The sequence below is a fragment of the Elephantulus edwardii genome, unplaced genomic scaffold, assembly GCF_000299155.1.
Source record: "Elephantulus edwardii isolate Elephantulus edwardi_28Jun2011 unplaced genomic scaffold, EleEdw1.0 scaffold00214, whole genome shotgun sequence".
Taxonomy (NCBI): domain Eukaryota; kingdom Metazoa; phylum Chordata; class Mammalia; order Macroscelidea; family Macroscelididae; genus Elephantulus; species Elephantulus edwardii.
This window is the reverse complement of record NW_006399964.1, coordinates 3,897,966-3,913,507: the sequence shown is the minus strand read 5'-3', so window position 1 is coordinate 3,913,507 and position 15,542 is coordinate 3,897,966. Positions and strand designations below refer to the sequence as shown.

General features: G+C 47.5%; 1 protein-coding gene across 1 annotated transcript in view; it reads right to left on the bottom strand.

The window, feature by feature from the left end:
* The window catches only part of ITPKB (inositol-trisphosphate 3-kinase B), a 141,860-nt gene extending 137,903 nt beyond the window's left edge, over positions 1–3,957 (bottom strand). Inside the window, exon 1 of the mRNA XM_006897761.1 lies at positions 2,107–3,957. Within this exon, the coding sequence (XP_006897823.1) occupies positions 2,107–3,957 (1,851 nt within the window). The remainder of the gene's footprint in view (positions 1–2,106) is intronic.
* Positions 3,958–15,542: the final 11,585 nt, after the last annotated feature.

Here is a 15,542-nt window from a genome sequence, read left to right as displayed (position 1 = left end):
ACACACCCATCCCACCTCCAAACCACTGCCCCCATCAGTCACAAGTCATTCAAAGGATGCTTCTGGCATGGGAAATTTTTGCCCTGGTGTTTTAAAAAAAATCTATTTAAAAGTATAAGTTAAGTATGCCAACAAGGCTTTGTTTCGACCTCAGAAACTGCCAGCTAAATGGAGAACACCACTTCATCCTCTGATTTTTCTACTGGCATCCCTTTGGCAAATAAAAAAAATATTATCACCTATCATTATTTTATCTCCCTTTGAACTCTCTTCTTGTTAAAAGACCCTTTCAAACAACATCACACCACATTAAATGGCCAAGTCAATCAGAGTTGATGATCCACAATGGAAGGGGTGAATGGGAAATTAACAGTGGAGATGTAGTTAAATGGCTTTAGCTGTGGCAGCTGTATTTCTGGAGTTAAAAAGCACAGAGGGCCATCTGTTGCTAAGCCTCTAGTAGCTGGGCAAGAAAGCGGAGAAATCTAGGACACGACTCTGATGAGAGACTTTGTCACCTGTCCGTTACCACCACCCCCTCCCAGGCCACCCCCTTCCACAGGGAGTGTGCATGAGGCTGGCATCAGGTGCAAAGGGCCTGGGGCCCTTTCCCAGATACAACATCCCAGGCTGACTGGCATGACATTTTGCATACTCATTTGTCTCTAGGTAATCAACAGAAAGCAAAGTTTCATGAAGAAAACACCTGATTTTCAAAAATCCCAACTGTGAATTCTGAAATGGGGTGGGGCGGAGACACATTCTGGATTCAAATTACCTTAGCGAAAGGCACACAAGGTAAATATAGTTGATGCAGTCAAACATACTGACTGCAGTACAATGGCTAGTACTTGATACCCACGATGAAATCCGAAAGTTACCCACTAACTCCTTGTTGTTACTGCTGTGTGCTGTCGCGTCAGAACCAACCCATAGCTGTCCCTCAAGCTGGTTTTCAAAGGCAGTAATACGCATAATACAGCCCTCGAGCAGCTGGTGGATTCTAAGTGTGTGCCTTTGCCACTGCAGCTCAGCTTTTTACCACTAGGCCAGCAGGACTCTATAGGAACTCCTTACTATTGGGAAATTTGACGGCTACCCTAAAGTAGCTCAACAAACCCTTGCTGGGTTAGTCACAACTGTTCGATGCTGAACCAGGATTTCTCCATGCTAGCTGGAAAAGCTCAGAAAAGACCAGACCTTTTCAGAAGTGTGCCAGCTTCAACCCTTCCCTACTATAAGATACTCTGATCCAAACAGCCTAGAATTGAGATCAACTACGCCGAATAAACAAAGTCACGTCTACTGCCATGACCGAAACAAGAAGTCAATGTGGATGAATCGAAACAGAGGTGTATGGAAACGGACGCAGATAGGCCAGCAAGTGGATCCACTCAGACAGGTCTAGCATTGCACAGCACCCAAGCGTTCATCTTAGACAAGTCAACTAAACACAACATTCTGTGACATAACAAAATTGGATGCTTAGCTCAAAGCACAGCTTTCACTTTAATTAATACATCAAACTACCCCTCAGTTAGTAGGGACCACCTCATAGTGCAACATCCTGACCTAACTTATGGGCATACCTTATGGAATAATTTATGGTTTTTCACCCCACAAGTGGGCCACAATCACTCCAGGGCCCCATCAGCTAACTGGAATGCTCTTTATCCTACAGCATGAGTAGAGGCTGAGTTAATCCAATAACATTCTCCTTAGTTTTCTTCCTTTGGAATCCATCACAGAATTACATGCTTCACCTGCTCAGGCAGAAGTTATGGAGAGCCCTGATGTTCACTCTGTGAAGTCACTGGGAAGTGTCTGGTGACACCCATGAAGACTACCATCTTCCTGAGAAGTGGGGATCCACACCAGGACTCTTAAAACACGTGCCTGTAACTCACACATCCCTGGTCCAAGCAACCCATGCCAGAGAGCGTAGAGTCGGTGTCTTTTGCAAGTCCTCAGCAGATACACCTGGACAGAATTCTAAGTTGTTACTGCCTCAGGACCCAAGATTCAGTAGAAATGAAAGAAAAACCATGAACATACAGGGCATCAAAGGCTGCAGCTGAGGTGCTGGAAATGTCAGGCAAGACTTACCACTCTGGGCTTCTGCTGGTCCAGGGTGTGCAGGAAGGCCGAGTTGGGGTCCAGGGAGCGCTCGGGGTCACTAGATATGTCCTCCTCTGAGTCCTCATAGGATGAGAAACCCGTGGAGGACGCAGAGGAAGAGGACAGTTTCCTCAGTGGCAGGCTGGCCCGGGGGCTTCCCTGAGTCTCCTCCAAGCCCCCGTCTTCCTGGGTGCCCAGGTCTGTTATGATGACTGCAGGTATAGCACCAGGGCTGCAGACTTCCATCTGGGAAGGTTTGTCTTCCTGATCTGGAGGCAGCTGCTCTGAGCTTCCATGTTCTCTTTCCTGTTGCTGGGACTCCCAGGTGCCCTCCAACTGTATCCTTAGGTCATGCGTCCAGGCCAGCCCCGCTTCTTCCATAGGACCCAGCCAGGCTCTGGGGGTGGCAAGCTGCATCTCCAGCTGGTTATGAGGAAGGCCAGGTTCTTTCAGATCTTTTGCTGTCTCCCAACAGGGCAAAGGGATTCGGCCAGAGGGAATTCCCTCCTCAATTCCCCTGGTACCCAGCTGTGTAGAGTGGCTACTCTCTAGTGTGAGACACCTTTCCTCCCCTTTGTGAGAGCTCTGCAAAGCCTGGACCACCAGGACCCCACTACTGGTCTCCTCAGAGCTCAGTTCTGCAGGCAGCCCCAGCCAGCTCTGGCCCTCTGAGCTTTGCGTGTTCACAGTCATCGCTGGCCTTTCTTGGACTTCAAGAGCCCAAGAGCTTGACATGTCACAGGCTACCTTCCCCATCTTCTCACTGGGGTCCCCACCGCCGGATCCACCCCTTGCCAAGTCCAGCTTTATCTCACTGCCCACAATCTGATGATGTTGCTCCAAAAGGGGCTTCCCAATCTCGGGGAGAGCAGGATCATGCACATCGTGTGGCCCAGTGAGTGGGGTTCCTGGTGTCAGTTCCGTAGCCACCACAAAGCTCACTTTGTTCAGCCCCTGTGAAAGAGCCTGGCAGCTGGGAGTTTCCCACAAGGAGACCCTCTTGTCAATTTCCACAGAGATGGGTGAGCAACAGGGGGGACTGGATGGGCCTCTTTTCTCCATAGTCACAGAAGCAGCAGGAGCCTGCACCCCTGGTACTTTCGGAGAAGTCAGGCTGGACAAGGATGCCACTCCTTCTCGGTCCTTGGTGGGGCACAGGCTGAGGTCCCCTCCTGTCCTCCGCGAGTTGGTCTCAGAAGTTTCTGAATACTGTTCCCCCCATGATTTGGTCCTCCGTTCCTCGCCTCTGGAGCACGGGGCAAGGACCCGTGCAGGGGGCTGGCTGCTGCTGCGTAAGGGACACGAGGGTGAACGAGCCCTACCCAATCGCGGGCTGCGGGGCGCCTGCACAGAGGAGCTCTGCGCCTGGATGTGCGCCTCGAACATGCCTACCTTCTGGTTCACCTGCACGTTCTGCAACTCGCGCTGCAGGATCCGCAGCTTCCTCTTGGCCTCCTCCGGCTCAGTGGGGCTGAGGGTACCAGAGGCCACCACCTGCTGCCCGTCCCCTCTCAGCCGACCCGCCCAGCTCGGGCTGCCTACGCTGCTGCTGCTGCTGCCTCCACTGCCGCTGCCGCTGCCGCTGCCGCTGCTCTGTCGGTGCCGGCCACACCGCCAACTCCTGGGGCTCCCAGGCTCTTCGGGCGACAACGACTCCACCGGGGGAAAGAGGAAAGAGGTGCCTCTGCCAGGGCTGAAAACGCTGCCAGGGCTCAGCACAGCCCTGCCCCGGGCCCCGGGCGTCTGGCTGCCGCTGGGGCCGGGGCTGTCGGCGCTCTTCACCTCGTTGACGCTATTCATGATCACCAGGCTATTGAGCGCATAGCAGTACACAGCCATAGTACTGGCCGCCGCCGCCCGGGGTCCCGCTCCGCAGCCGGCGCCTCCTCGTCCCGGGTTAGCCCCGGAGGCCGGGTGGACGCCGCTCTGCGCGCCGAAGGGCTGGCATAGCCCGAGCGGCGGGCTGGGGGCAGGAGCGTGGCTTCAGCCCCCGCCCAGGGCTCCATACACAGATGCGTGCCTCCCCGTCTGCTGTGGAGAAAGGGAGAAAAGGTCAAGACCAGGGTTACAGAGGTGGAAAGAACCTAACTCCCGGAACGCCAGGCTCAAGCGCAGACCGAGCAGCTGGGCAAGGGCAGATGTTATGGGCGCCTCAGTAGCCAGTGTGGTCAGGGTGTGTGTTTCCACGCGGGCCCCCGCTCCCACTTGTGATCATAATAAGCTTTGAGGTTCCCCTATAATCTCAACTGGGAGCCTTTCCCGAGGACCCACGAGGGATGGTGGAGAATGATGGGAAAACTCCTTGGTTTTCTAAAGTGTGCTGTGTGCTGTGAGCGGCTGCCTCAGATCTGGGGAGTGGGGGGACAACGTTCCAGTCGCTCTGCAGATACTGTCTCCATTGTCCCTTTGAGCCCGCTAGGATTGAGACTGTCTCGCTGTCAGGCCACTCAAAGCCCTCCCTACGGGTTTGCCGGCCCACCCTCTCAGAGGCATCAGAGACTGACTCAGAGGAAAGCTAAGAGGGACCTGCAGCCCCGGAGCCGCTGCCTGTGCCGACGTCTGGGGGCTGCCTGCGTGCCGGGGGCGCACGTTCCCCACGGTGGTCCGAGGCTGCGTCCCCATCTAGGGGCGCCTGGCAGGCAGGCGGCAGGGCCACCGACAAGGCATTTGTAAAGCCCTCGCCTGCTCGCCCGGCCTCAAACAAGTGTTTGGAGAGTGTGGGCGCGCGCCCGGGGCCCAGTCTCTACGCCTGCCTCCCTTGTTACCCGAACGGACAAATGCAGCCCCCTGCCGGGAGCGCGCAACTCAGCTCTCTGTGCTCTGCGGTTCGGGGACCCTGGGACCCGTGCCCACTCGGAGGAACGACATCCCAGCTGCGCGCGGCTGCAGCCCGGGGTACACAGAGTTATGCGCGCAAAGCAGGCGGGGAGCGCGCTCCCCGCCCCGGGGGCTGAACGACCGGGTCCAGGGCTCCCCGCATCCCCGGGTCTGGGGCTCCCCACAGTCTCGTCCGGCGGCCGTGGAGCCGCCCGGCGGCCACAGCCCGGTGAAGCTTGCAGCACGCGGGGGAGGGCGCGGGGCGAGCGGCCCGGAAGGCGGGAGCCAGGCACCCGAAAACTCCCCTTTCGCCACGCTGCCCCCCAAAACAAAACCCCCTTCCTCAGATCTTCAGCCCACCCTCTCTGCTTGCTCTGAAACGGGAACCGCCGGCCCGGCGGCCCCGGAGCAGTCAGTCCGGAAGGGAAGACGAATTGTGGGGCGAGAAAGCCATTAAGAAGCGGCCAAACTTACCTGCAGTCAGTAGATCCCCGGCTGCAGGAGGTCTTCGGCTCGTCTGCACACTGCCGCGCCCAAGGACACCAGACCTCGCTAGGACGAGTGGCTCTCAAAGGAAAAATGCTCCAGAAATGCTTTCCTCGCTGGCCTATGAACGACCACCCCGCAGAAAAGCGGGGGGAGGGAGTGGGAAAGAAGAAAATCCTCTCCTGCGCGAAGGGGCCGGGCGGTGGTGACGCCGGGCGGCCTCACGCCCTACTGGCCGTGGAGACGCTGCCCCAGCCGCTGCCTGCTCCGCTGCTTCAGTGTTTGTTCAATGTGCGAATTTAAAAAAAAAAAAAAAGTTGAGAGGGGGAGCTGGGCGGGAGGAGGGAAGAGGGAGGGGGTTGGGGGAGGAAAGCAGGAAGGAAGTTGTGAGCTTGTCTGGGGTTAAAGTCAGCGGAACAAGTTTGTCTTTTCTTCTTTTTTTTTTTCTATTGCTTGACAGGACCGAAGGAGGGAAACACTTTTAAAAAAAAAAAAGTTTCCATTGTTAGCTAACAACAACACCACCAAAAAAAAAAAAAAAAAGCCATTTTAACTTCCGCGGGTTAAAGATACACGATCCGTTTTCCACCCCTTCTATTTAGCCTTGCTTGTCTCTAGCTCAGTGAAGCGGAGTTTTGAGAAATATGATTAAAGCGTTGAGTTTGTGTTTTAAATGAAGTGAATTTGTTCAACCCAGCTCCAATCCTGTGTAAGAGCTTTGTGTGCTTAATCACAAATATACAAATATGTAGAAGGTACTTCATTGCAAATTTTAAGTGCATCACACCAGTAGTTTGGAACACTGGTTCGGCTGTGAGCTATGTGGTGCAGGACAATTGTTAGGTGTTATATACAATAGGATTTGCATATTGTACGTTTGTCTATAATCAAATGGTGACAGCAGATGGAACATCCATATACTTTAATATGTAATTCTCAAAATTCTTTTAAGAAAAACTAGTGCTGGATAAAAAGGCCTGAGAAGTGTCTGACTCAAGTCTCCTACAGAACAGATTAATTTTCAAAAGCCTTTCACCTCAACCATCAGCAAAGAAGAAGTAGCTATCAGCCAACACTCTGGGGCAACACTCCTCCATTCACACTCAGGAGCGAGCAAGTGTGGTTTGCATAATTCACTAAACCTTGAACTACAAAGTTTAGTGAAAAGAAGAAAAATGCAGCTGCGAGGCACAGGAGATTTAGAAATCTAAAACCTAAACCAGTCTTTATGTTTAGGTTAGTTAAAATTGAGGTGGAACTTTTGACTTTGTGATAGCATAGTTTGAGTAAAGCAACCTGTTACTCACTCAGGGAAAGACTACATTCATTAAATCTGAAACCAAGAGAGTTTAGCCAAGAATTCCTGGGAACAAGAGGCTGCTGAGTTCTTCTCCATTAAGGGGGGGGGGGAATAAGAATACCAAACCAACTAGAATGGTCTTGGAGAAAATGCAACCACAGTGCTCCTTGGAGGCAAGGAGCCTTACATACTGGTCATGTTGTCAGGAGAGGCCATTCCTTGGAAACAGACATCATGCTGGAAAAGGTGGAAGGTCAGAGAAAGAGAGGAAGATGGAAAAAGATGGATTGACAGAGTGACTTCACAATGGACTTGGATCAGAGGTTATGAGGATGGCACAGGATAGGGCAAGGTTCCGATCTTTTGTTCTTGGGTTGCTAGGAGTCGAAGGCAACTTGACAGGACCTAACAACAGCAAGGCAAAGACTTCAATTTTGTTGGATCCTCTAGGAACTAAGCCCTTGACTATTTGCTGAAAGATTGGCAGTTGGAACTTACCCCCATAAGTACCTCAGAAAGCCAGGTCAATCTGTTTGCAAAAGGCTAAAATTTGGGAACATCCCATAGAACAGCACTCTGCACACGGAGTGGCCATGAGCAGGAACTCATGTGACAGCAACTATCAAGAACAACCACCACCTGAGTGGCAAGAAAGGGGAGCTGCTAGTTCCTAGGAACCCCCTTTCATGGACTTTACATCAGATAGGAGAGGGCCTTGTTCCAGGAGATGCCAACAGCTACATCAGACATCATGGTGGAGTTAAGAGGATGACCAGCCATGTGTACACGGAATACAGCCACAGTAAGCCCTATCCTTGGGAAGCACCACTGCTGCTGTGTCATCATCAACTTTCCCCCACCATGAGCAGCTCAGCCTTCCTGGCTGTGCAGGCAGGCTGGGGAATTCCTGGTCAGAAGTCAGCCAAGCAGTTTATCTGGTGTGGCACACAAAAAGGATTCCTGTAGCTACAGTAGGACTAGATGACTGTACAGATGTAAAGCCCTAAGGTTCCCAACACAATGAGACAGTCAGGGGAAAGGTGGAGCAGAACGCATGCCTGGGAGCTGGCCTGTTCACATTGCATCTTGAAGCAGGATATAGTTGCCTTCCCCAATTTAAATTCCTTTTAAAACATCCTATCATTATGACAGGAGTGAAGGTAGCATAGTGGAGTGGATGTGGGCAGAGGAGGGTTTGAATAACAATGAAAGATTTTTTTTCTTTTACTTTTCAAAGAGAAAAGCTAATTGGGAGGAGGGGTGGGCTGGAAGAAAGGCGCAACAATGAATGAATGGACATCCAAAGTCTCTGTAAACTTTAATTAAATTAATTTAAAAACACACACACACACACAAAAATATTGCTGCAGAAGGTCAAAGACTGCAGCCTTCAATATGGATTGAAACTCAGTATCAAGAAAACAGAGATTCTTACCACTGGGCTGATTGACAGCATTGTGATGGATGGTGCAGAGATTAAGATTGTTCACAGCTTTAGTTTGCTTGGCTCTATAATCAACACTCTTGACACTAGCAGCCAGGAAATTAAAAGACATACTGCATTGGGAATGTCAGCTGTCAGAGACCTCTCCAAAGTACTGAAGAACAATTATGTCAGTCTGGAGACCAAGGTGTGCCTAATTCAGGCCATGGTCTTTGCAATCACTTGCTATGCATCAGAGCTGGACAATGACTAGGGATGATAGAAGGAGAATTGATGCCTTTGAGCTGTGGTGTTAGAGTACTGAATATACCATGGACAACAGGGAGAACAAACAGGTTTGTCCTAGAGAAAGTGAAACCAGGCTGCTCCTTGGAGACAAGGATTCTGAAGCTTCGGTTAATATACTTTTGACATGTTGCAAGGAGGAACCAGTCCTTGGAGAGGGACATCATGCTTGGGAGGGTGGAGGGACAGCACAAGAGAGGAAGACGCTTGGTATGATGGACTGACTCAATGACTAGGGTAACAGGGGAAGGTATGTCAGAGACAATAAGATTGGCACAGGAAAGAGCAGGATTTAGGGCTGTTGTACATAGGATCGCTATGAGTCACAGCCGACTCTGATGGCACTTAACAACAACAACATCAAAGTCAAGGGAGCTCTGGTGTCTTAGTAGGTCAGGAGTTGCACTGCCAACCCAAAAGCAGGAGGTTCAAACCCACCAGTTACTCCATAGAGAAAAATGGGCAATCCACATGATTTACAGTCTGTGAAAACCGGCCGGTGGGGGAGTCACTTATATATAAGTCAGTGTAGACTCTGGCACAAAATGGCTATTGGAGTCAGAAAAGTCAAAGACATTACCGTCAGGCTTCCAAAGCTGCAAATCATGAGGGAGGAGATTGCTCATCTTTTTCTGAGAGAACCACTTGTGGATCCAAGTTGCCAGAGAGCTGGGCCCTCTGGTTATAACAGCACCCTAAGCCCCCCATCCTATAGTCAGGTATTTCCCAGATAGTGTTTCAAGTACAGGGAGATCTGGTGGCCTGTCGTAGGGAGGTACACTGCAAACTCAGAAGTGATGATTCTGTGAGAAAGATGGGCTGTCTCCTACTGGAGGGTAACTGAAAGCTGGTTCCAACTAGACTACAGTGCATTGGAGTCTGAAGGGGTGATAGTTAATGTACTTTTATCTTAATAACAATCCTATAAAGTAGGTACTATTATTATTCCCATTTTGTAGAGGAAGACATTTAAATGCAAAGATGTGAGTAATTTGTCCAAAATCCTACTGCTTTCTAAGTGGCAAGGCCAGAAAACTCCTGCAGTGCAAGGTTAGAATCTATGTTTTTCATGACTGCTAGCTAACTACAGCTGAAGGAAAAGTTTGGCAAAGTTTGACTCCCTTTTTAGGGCCTCCAGAAGGGCTTAAATACAGCAGGAATTGTGTGGCTCTTGCAGGGTCCAGCAGGGCTGATCTATTGTACACAGGGACCAGAGTTGACATCATGATACCCAACAATAACGTTTACCCTTTTTTAAAAAAACAAAACCAAACAGCTATATAAGAATGAAGGAAATGTCAACTTGCTAAAAGGCGATGAAGAACCTACAGCTAACATTACACTTAATGGTAAAAGAATGAGTATGTTTTCCCCTGATAAGCAGGAGTAATATAAGGGTGTCTGCCCTCCCTATCGACTTACCATTGTCCTAGAAGTCCAAGCCAATGCAGTCAGTTGAGAAAAAGAACTAAAGACATCGTCTTGTTGTTGTTGTTTACCATCAAGTTGGAACCGACCCATAGCTGACCCTCCAGCAGGTTTTCAGAGGCAGTTAATTGCATGGGAGGCGATTGCCTATCCTTCTCCCCTGGAGCAGCTGGTGACCTCCGACTGCATGTGTTCAGGATTGCAGCACAACTTCTTGCCACTAGGCCACCAAACCTCCCTTTTGTTTTATTTTGGTTTTGGCTTGGGTTGGTTTTGTTTTGGGTTTTTTTAGGATACTTGATTTTATTTGCCATGACTCGATAGTAAGGGTAGAAAATTTTATGGAGTGTATAAAAAGCCCTTGGAGGCATGGTGGTAAAGGGGTTGCTCTGTCAACCCAAAGGCGTGTAGTTCAAATCTACCAGTTGCTCTACAAGAGGAAGCTGGGCAGCCTTCCCACTGTTCTTCCCACAGTTCTGACTCAAGGGCATGCAATAACAACATGAAAATCGACCAGAATTAATAATTGCATTTAGTTATGTAGCAGGATACAAGAACAATGTCATAAAATCAATTCTATTTTTATATAGTAACAATGAACAGAAGCCAAAATGACAAAAAATACCATTCATAATAACATCAAAACTATTAAATACTTAGGAATCTGACAAAAGATGCATCATTACAACAAAAACTCTAAAATACTGCCAAGGAAAATAAAAGATAATCTAAACAAATGGAGAAACCTACCATGGTTAGGATCTGAAAGACAATTTGTTAAGATGTCACTTCTCCCAAAATTGATTCAAAGATTAATGCAATCACGTGAAAAACCCGGAAGAGTGTTGTTTTGTTTTTTAGAAGTTTTGGTTGCTACATGCTTTTGAGTCAGAACCAACTCACAGATGACCTTCTAGCAAGTTCCCAGAGGCAGTAAATCACACAGGTGGCATAATCCTCCTCCTCCCACAGAATAGCCAGTGGATTCAAACCATATGCCGCTAGGCTGGCTGGGCAACTCCTTATGCACTAGGCGCCCAGAGCTCCCTTGCAGAGAACTGATGAGCTTTATAAAGCGACTAAACTTTATAAGAAAATTAAAAAGACTTACAAGAGCCAAAACAATCTTTTAAAAAGAATAAAGTAGAAAGACTACCTAATTTTTAAATGTATTATAAAAATTACAAAGCTATAATATAACAATCAAGATACTACCGGCAGAACTAAAGGAAAATAGATCAGTAGAACTGAGAAGAAAAGTCTACAAAATAGGTCCATACATATATGGACTACTGATTTTTTTTAAACAAAGTTGCAGAAAAATAGAAGAGGATAATCTTCAACAAATGATTCTAGAAAAATCTAACATCCGTTGTTGTTGTTGTTGTTGTTAAGTGCCGTTGAGTTGCAGGCGACTCATAGCGACCCTATGAAGGAGAGTCCTCAACTCTTGGGTGTCTCTCATCCTCTCTCTAGGTTCATAGAGTTTATGGAGGCAAGCTATTGGATGCCACTCCTGCTTCCAACCTTGTTTTAATCAGGGAGCTCCACCTGACTCTCTGTCTGCATTGGGTAACCAGCCATTAATGCATTTGACACACATCAGTGTCACAGTGTTCAGCCTCACAGCAACCGCAAGTGACTGCTGTACGGCAACTTGTACACCAGGGCTATATGACCTAGAGGAATGTCTGAACAAAAACAATGAAAGACAGGCCCGAGGGCCGCAGACTAAAAGTCAGCCACCTTTGTCTTGGTAACGTCGCCTTCTGTCCACTGGGCCAGCTGATCTCTCTCACTATGTTGATGTTATTGTTGTTAAGTGCCGTTGAGTCGCAGGTGACTCATAGCGACCCTATAAAATAAAAAGAGAAAGAGTAAGCTTTAACCCTATCTCATAATAAGCAAAAATTAACAGAAAACTTAGAAACTTTCTAAACTATAAAATTGTTTTAAGGAAACAAGAAAATATTTAGGACTTTGGATTGAGCACATATTCTTAATCATAATATCACTAAAGGCATGAACTCATGAAATTAAAAAATAGCTGATAAGCTGACTTCACCAGAATGAAAATCTCCTGCTCTTTGAGAGACATTTAGGTGGCTGGAAAGGCAAACCACAACCTGGAAGGAGACGTCTGCAAATAATCTATGTGGCAAAGAGCTTGAATCGAGGATTCATAAACCAGCAGCCTACCACTTGCTGTTGAGTTAGCTCCACCTCACGGTGGCCCATGGGCACCATGGAAGATCTATACTCCACCATGTTTTCAGCCATTGATTTTCCCAGTGCAGATTGCCAGACTTCTCTTCTTAGGCACCTGTGAGTGGACTCAAACTTCCAACCTTTCCGTTAGCACTGTGTTAACTGTTTGCACTGCCCAAGGATCCCTCTACCTCATGTATGCTGATTAACTTCTGCACTGTAAAATGGTCTGGAGACTTTTCTTTTTTTATTCATTTCAATATAAGTTTACAGAGACTTAGGGTTTCCACTGATTCATAGTTGCACTTTTCTTCCTGCCCATCCTCTCCCCCTGAATTGTTCTTCTCTTTGAAAAGTAAAAGAAAAATTCTTTCACTGTTATACAATCCCTCCACCCAAGTCCACTCCACTATGCAGCCTTCACTCTGGACTTCTGTAATGACAAAAATACCCATTTATATGTCCCTTTTAAACAGTTGTCTCCCTCATCTGCTTCAATGCAATATACTTCATTCTTCCCCTCCTTTTCTGTCTTCCCTCAACTCTGATGTCAGTCCTGTTTTACAACGATGGCCTTATGCAGTATTTGTCCTTTTGTGACTGAGATATTTCACTCAGCATAATGTCCTCCAGGGTCATCCATTTTGCATAATATTTCAGGACTTCTTTGTTTCCAATGCTGCATAGTATTCCATTATGTGAATATAACAGAGCTTCTCTACCCATTCGTTTGTTGATGGGCATTTGTGTTGTTTCCTGCTCTTTGCTATTGAGAACAAAGCTGCAATAAACATGGGTGTGCATATATCTGCTTGGGTGGTGGTCATGATTTCTTTAGTGTAAATTCCCAGTAGTGGAATTGCTGGGTCACATGATATTTCTATTTGCAACTTTTTGAGAAACAGACACTTCACCAAAGAAGACATTCAGATGGCCAACAAGCACATGAAAATCCCTAGCTCCAAGAGAGATGCAAATCAAAACAACTATGAGATATCATCTCACCCCTGTAAGAATAGCAAAATTTAACAGAAAAGCAAACATCAAATGCTGGCGAGGTTGTGGAGTAACTGGAATCCCTCTTCACTGTTAGTGGGAGTATAAAATGGTGCAACCACTGTGGAAGGTTGTGTGACGCTTTCTCAAAAAGTTGCAAATAGACTTTTCTTTGTCCTCTGCTTAACATCAAGTTCTTCAAAGTCTAGGATGTTGTGGTGGCTTTGTGGTAAGGAATTTGTCTGCTAACACAAAGGTACATGTTTTGAATCATTGGGAGGGTCAACTATAGGTTGGTTCCAACTTGATGGCACACAACCACCACCACCAAACCTTTGAACTGCAGCTCAGGGGCATAATCCATGGGGGCTTGTGGGGGGAAGATGGGCAGTCTTCTCCAGGGCAGTTTATAGCTGAGGGTCAGTGAGGAGTCTGGTCCAACTTGTCGGCAGGGAGTATGAGTTTTGACCCTTAGATTTTATCTCTCTCCATTCCAATCTTATTCATGTGTGTGTATTAAATTGGAAACAAAAACCAGGCAGATGAATCAAGCAATCATTGGAATGACTTTGAAAAAGGAACAAGGAATCAGCGCCACCAAGAAGCCCCACCTTATCATCTCATCAAGGACACAGTAAGTCCCACTGCCATGTGAGCGAATAGTGGAGGATGCCAGTAGTGGAAGGTGCGGGTAGTGGAGGACTCCAAAACCTTTGCACTCAAAACATCATTGACCCAACAAGTTATGCCCACCAGGTGGTCACCATGCAACCCCATCCAGCACAGATCAAGGCCATTACCACCACAGCAGCTTCACACAGCCCTTTACCTCTGACTTGGCCTTTACTTGTCTTCCTCACTCCCTTTGTTCTGAGGAACACAGTAAATCATCCATTTGGTCATGTGTTGGATATCCAGTTATTGAATATTAGCTCTGTGTAATGCATACTTGGAACACTAACACACAACCCTGGTCTCCAGTGTAGGGGGACACTCAGAAGGGCATCCAGGACAGCTTTGCAGGAGAGAGAGGCACAGTACAAGAAGACCTCAGGCCTATGTGCCTGTCCTTGTACTGGTACCATGCTGTTTTAAACCAAAGTTTAACAGGACAGCAAGCAATAGATGTTGGAGAGGATACAGAGAGATAGGAACTCTTATATACTGTTGGTAGAATTGTTAAATGGTATAACCATTCTGGAAGGCAGTTTGGTGTTTCCTCAAAAAGCTGAAAATAGACTTTCCATATGACCCCATTATTCACTGCTAGGAATATACCCCGAGAAAATTAGAACTGAGACATAAATAAAGATTTGTCCACCAATGTTCATAGCTACATTATTCACCATCACAAGAGCATGGAAACAACCCAAATGCCCAACCACACTGAATGGATTGAGAAATTGTGTTACATTCACAGAAATACTACACAGCACTCAGGAACAATGATTTAGAAAATTACCACATAACTTGGGAGAGATTGGAGTGCATTATGCTGAGTGAACTATCTCGGTTTCATAAGGACAAATATCACAGTGGAATATTATTGTAAAAACAGAAGGATAACTAGTAAAATGTGTATGGGGACCCAAGGGATGTAAGGGTGGGAACAAAGAGGGGAGGAGACTGGGCAGGGGGCAAAATCATAGGGTCATACAATTTGGTAGATAGAGGTGGGGAGTGTAAATTAAATAGGAACGATCTGGCAGGGATCTCTAAAGATAGGGTAATGATGGGCATGGTGAATCAATTTATAACACATAATGAATGACGATAATTGTAAGAAACACAATGTGAATGCAAGATAATGTGAAACACAATGTATATGAACATTGTATGCAAGCCAATGTAAAATAGTTTTTTTTTTTAAAAAATATAAGGTGAGTTTTTGTTTGTTTTTAAATATATCCTCTCAACCCCCTCGAACCTGTCACAAACCAGAAAAGATATAAAGACTAGAGTTGGAGCTTTGGTGGCCTAGTGGTAAGAAGCTGTGTTGAAGTCCCACAGGCATATGGTTTGAATCCATCTGCTTCTCCTCTGGAATAGGAGGGGCAGTCTCCTCCCATGAGATTTACTGCCTCTGAAAACCCGGAGGTGCATGGCCTCACAAGAAAATATGAGACCCTCAGCAAGCTTCCCCACAGATGTGGGAGTAATTGTCACCAAAACGGAGCAGAAAGATCTTGAGGTAAACCTGGGGCCCACAAGGTGCATGCCAGGCATGTAAGGGAGCAGAAACCAGGAATAAACCAGTGATGCCTGGGGAAGGAGAGAAGGGAATTGGTAGCAGAAGTGTGAAGACAAAAAAAGACCACAGTGCCTGATACCAGCCACAGAGGAAAAGGCCGGGAGTCTCCTCACATGCTGGCGGCTCCCCACGCTGTGAGGCCTGGCATTTCGGTGTCTGCCCTCAGCTTCCATCAAGCTGGCCCACACTCGTGCCAACCCAGTCCACCT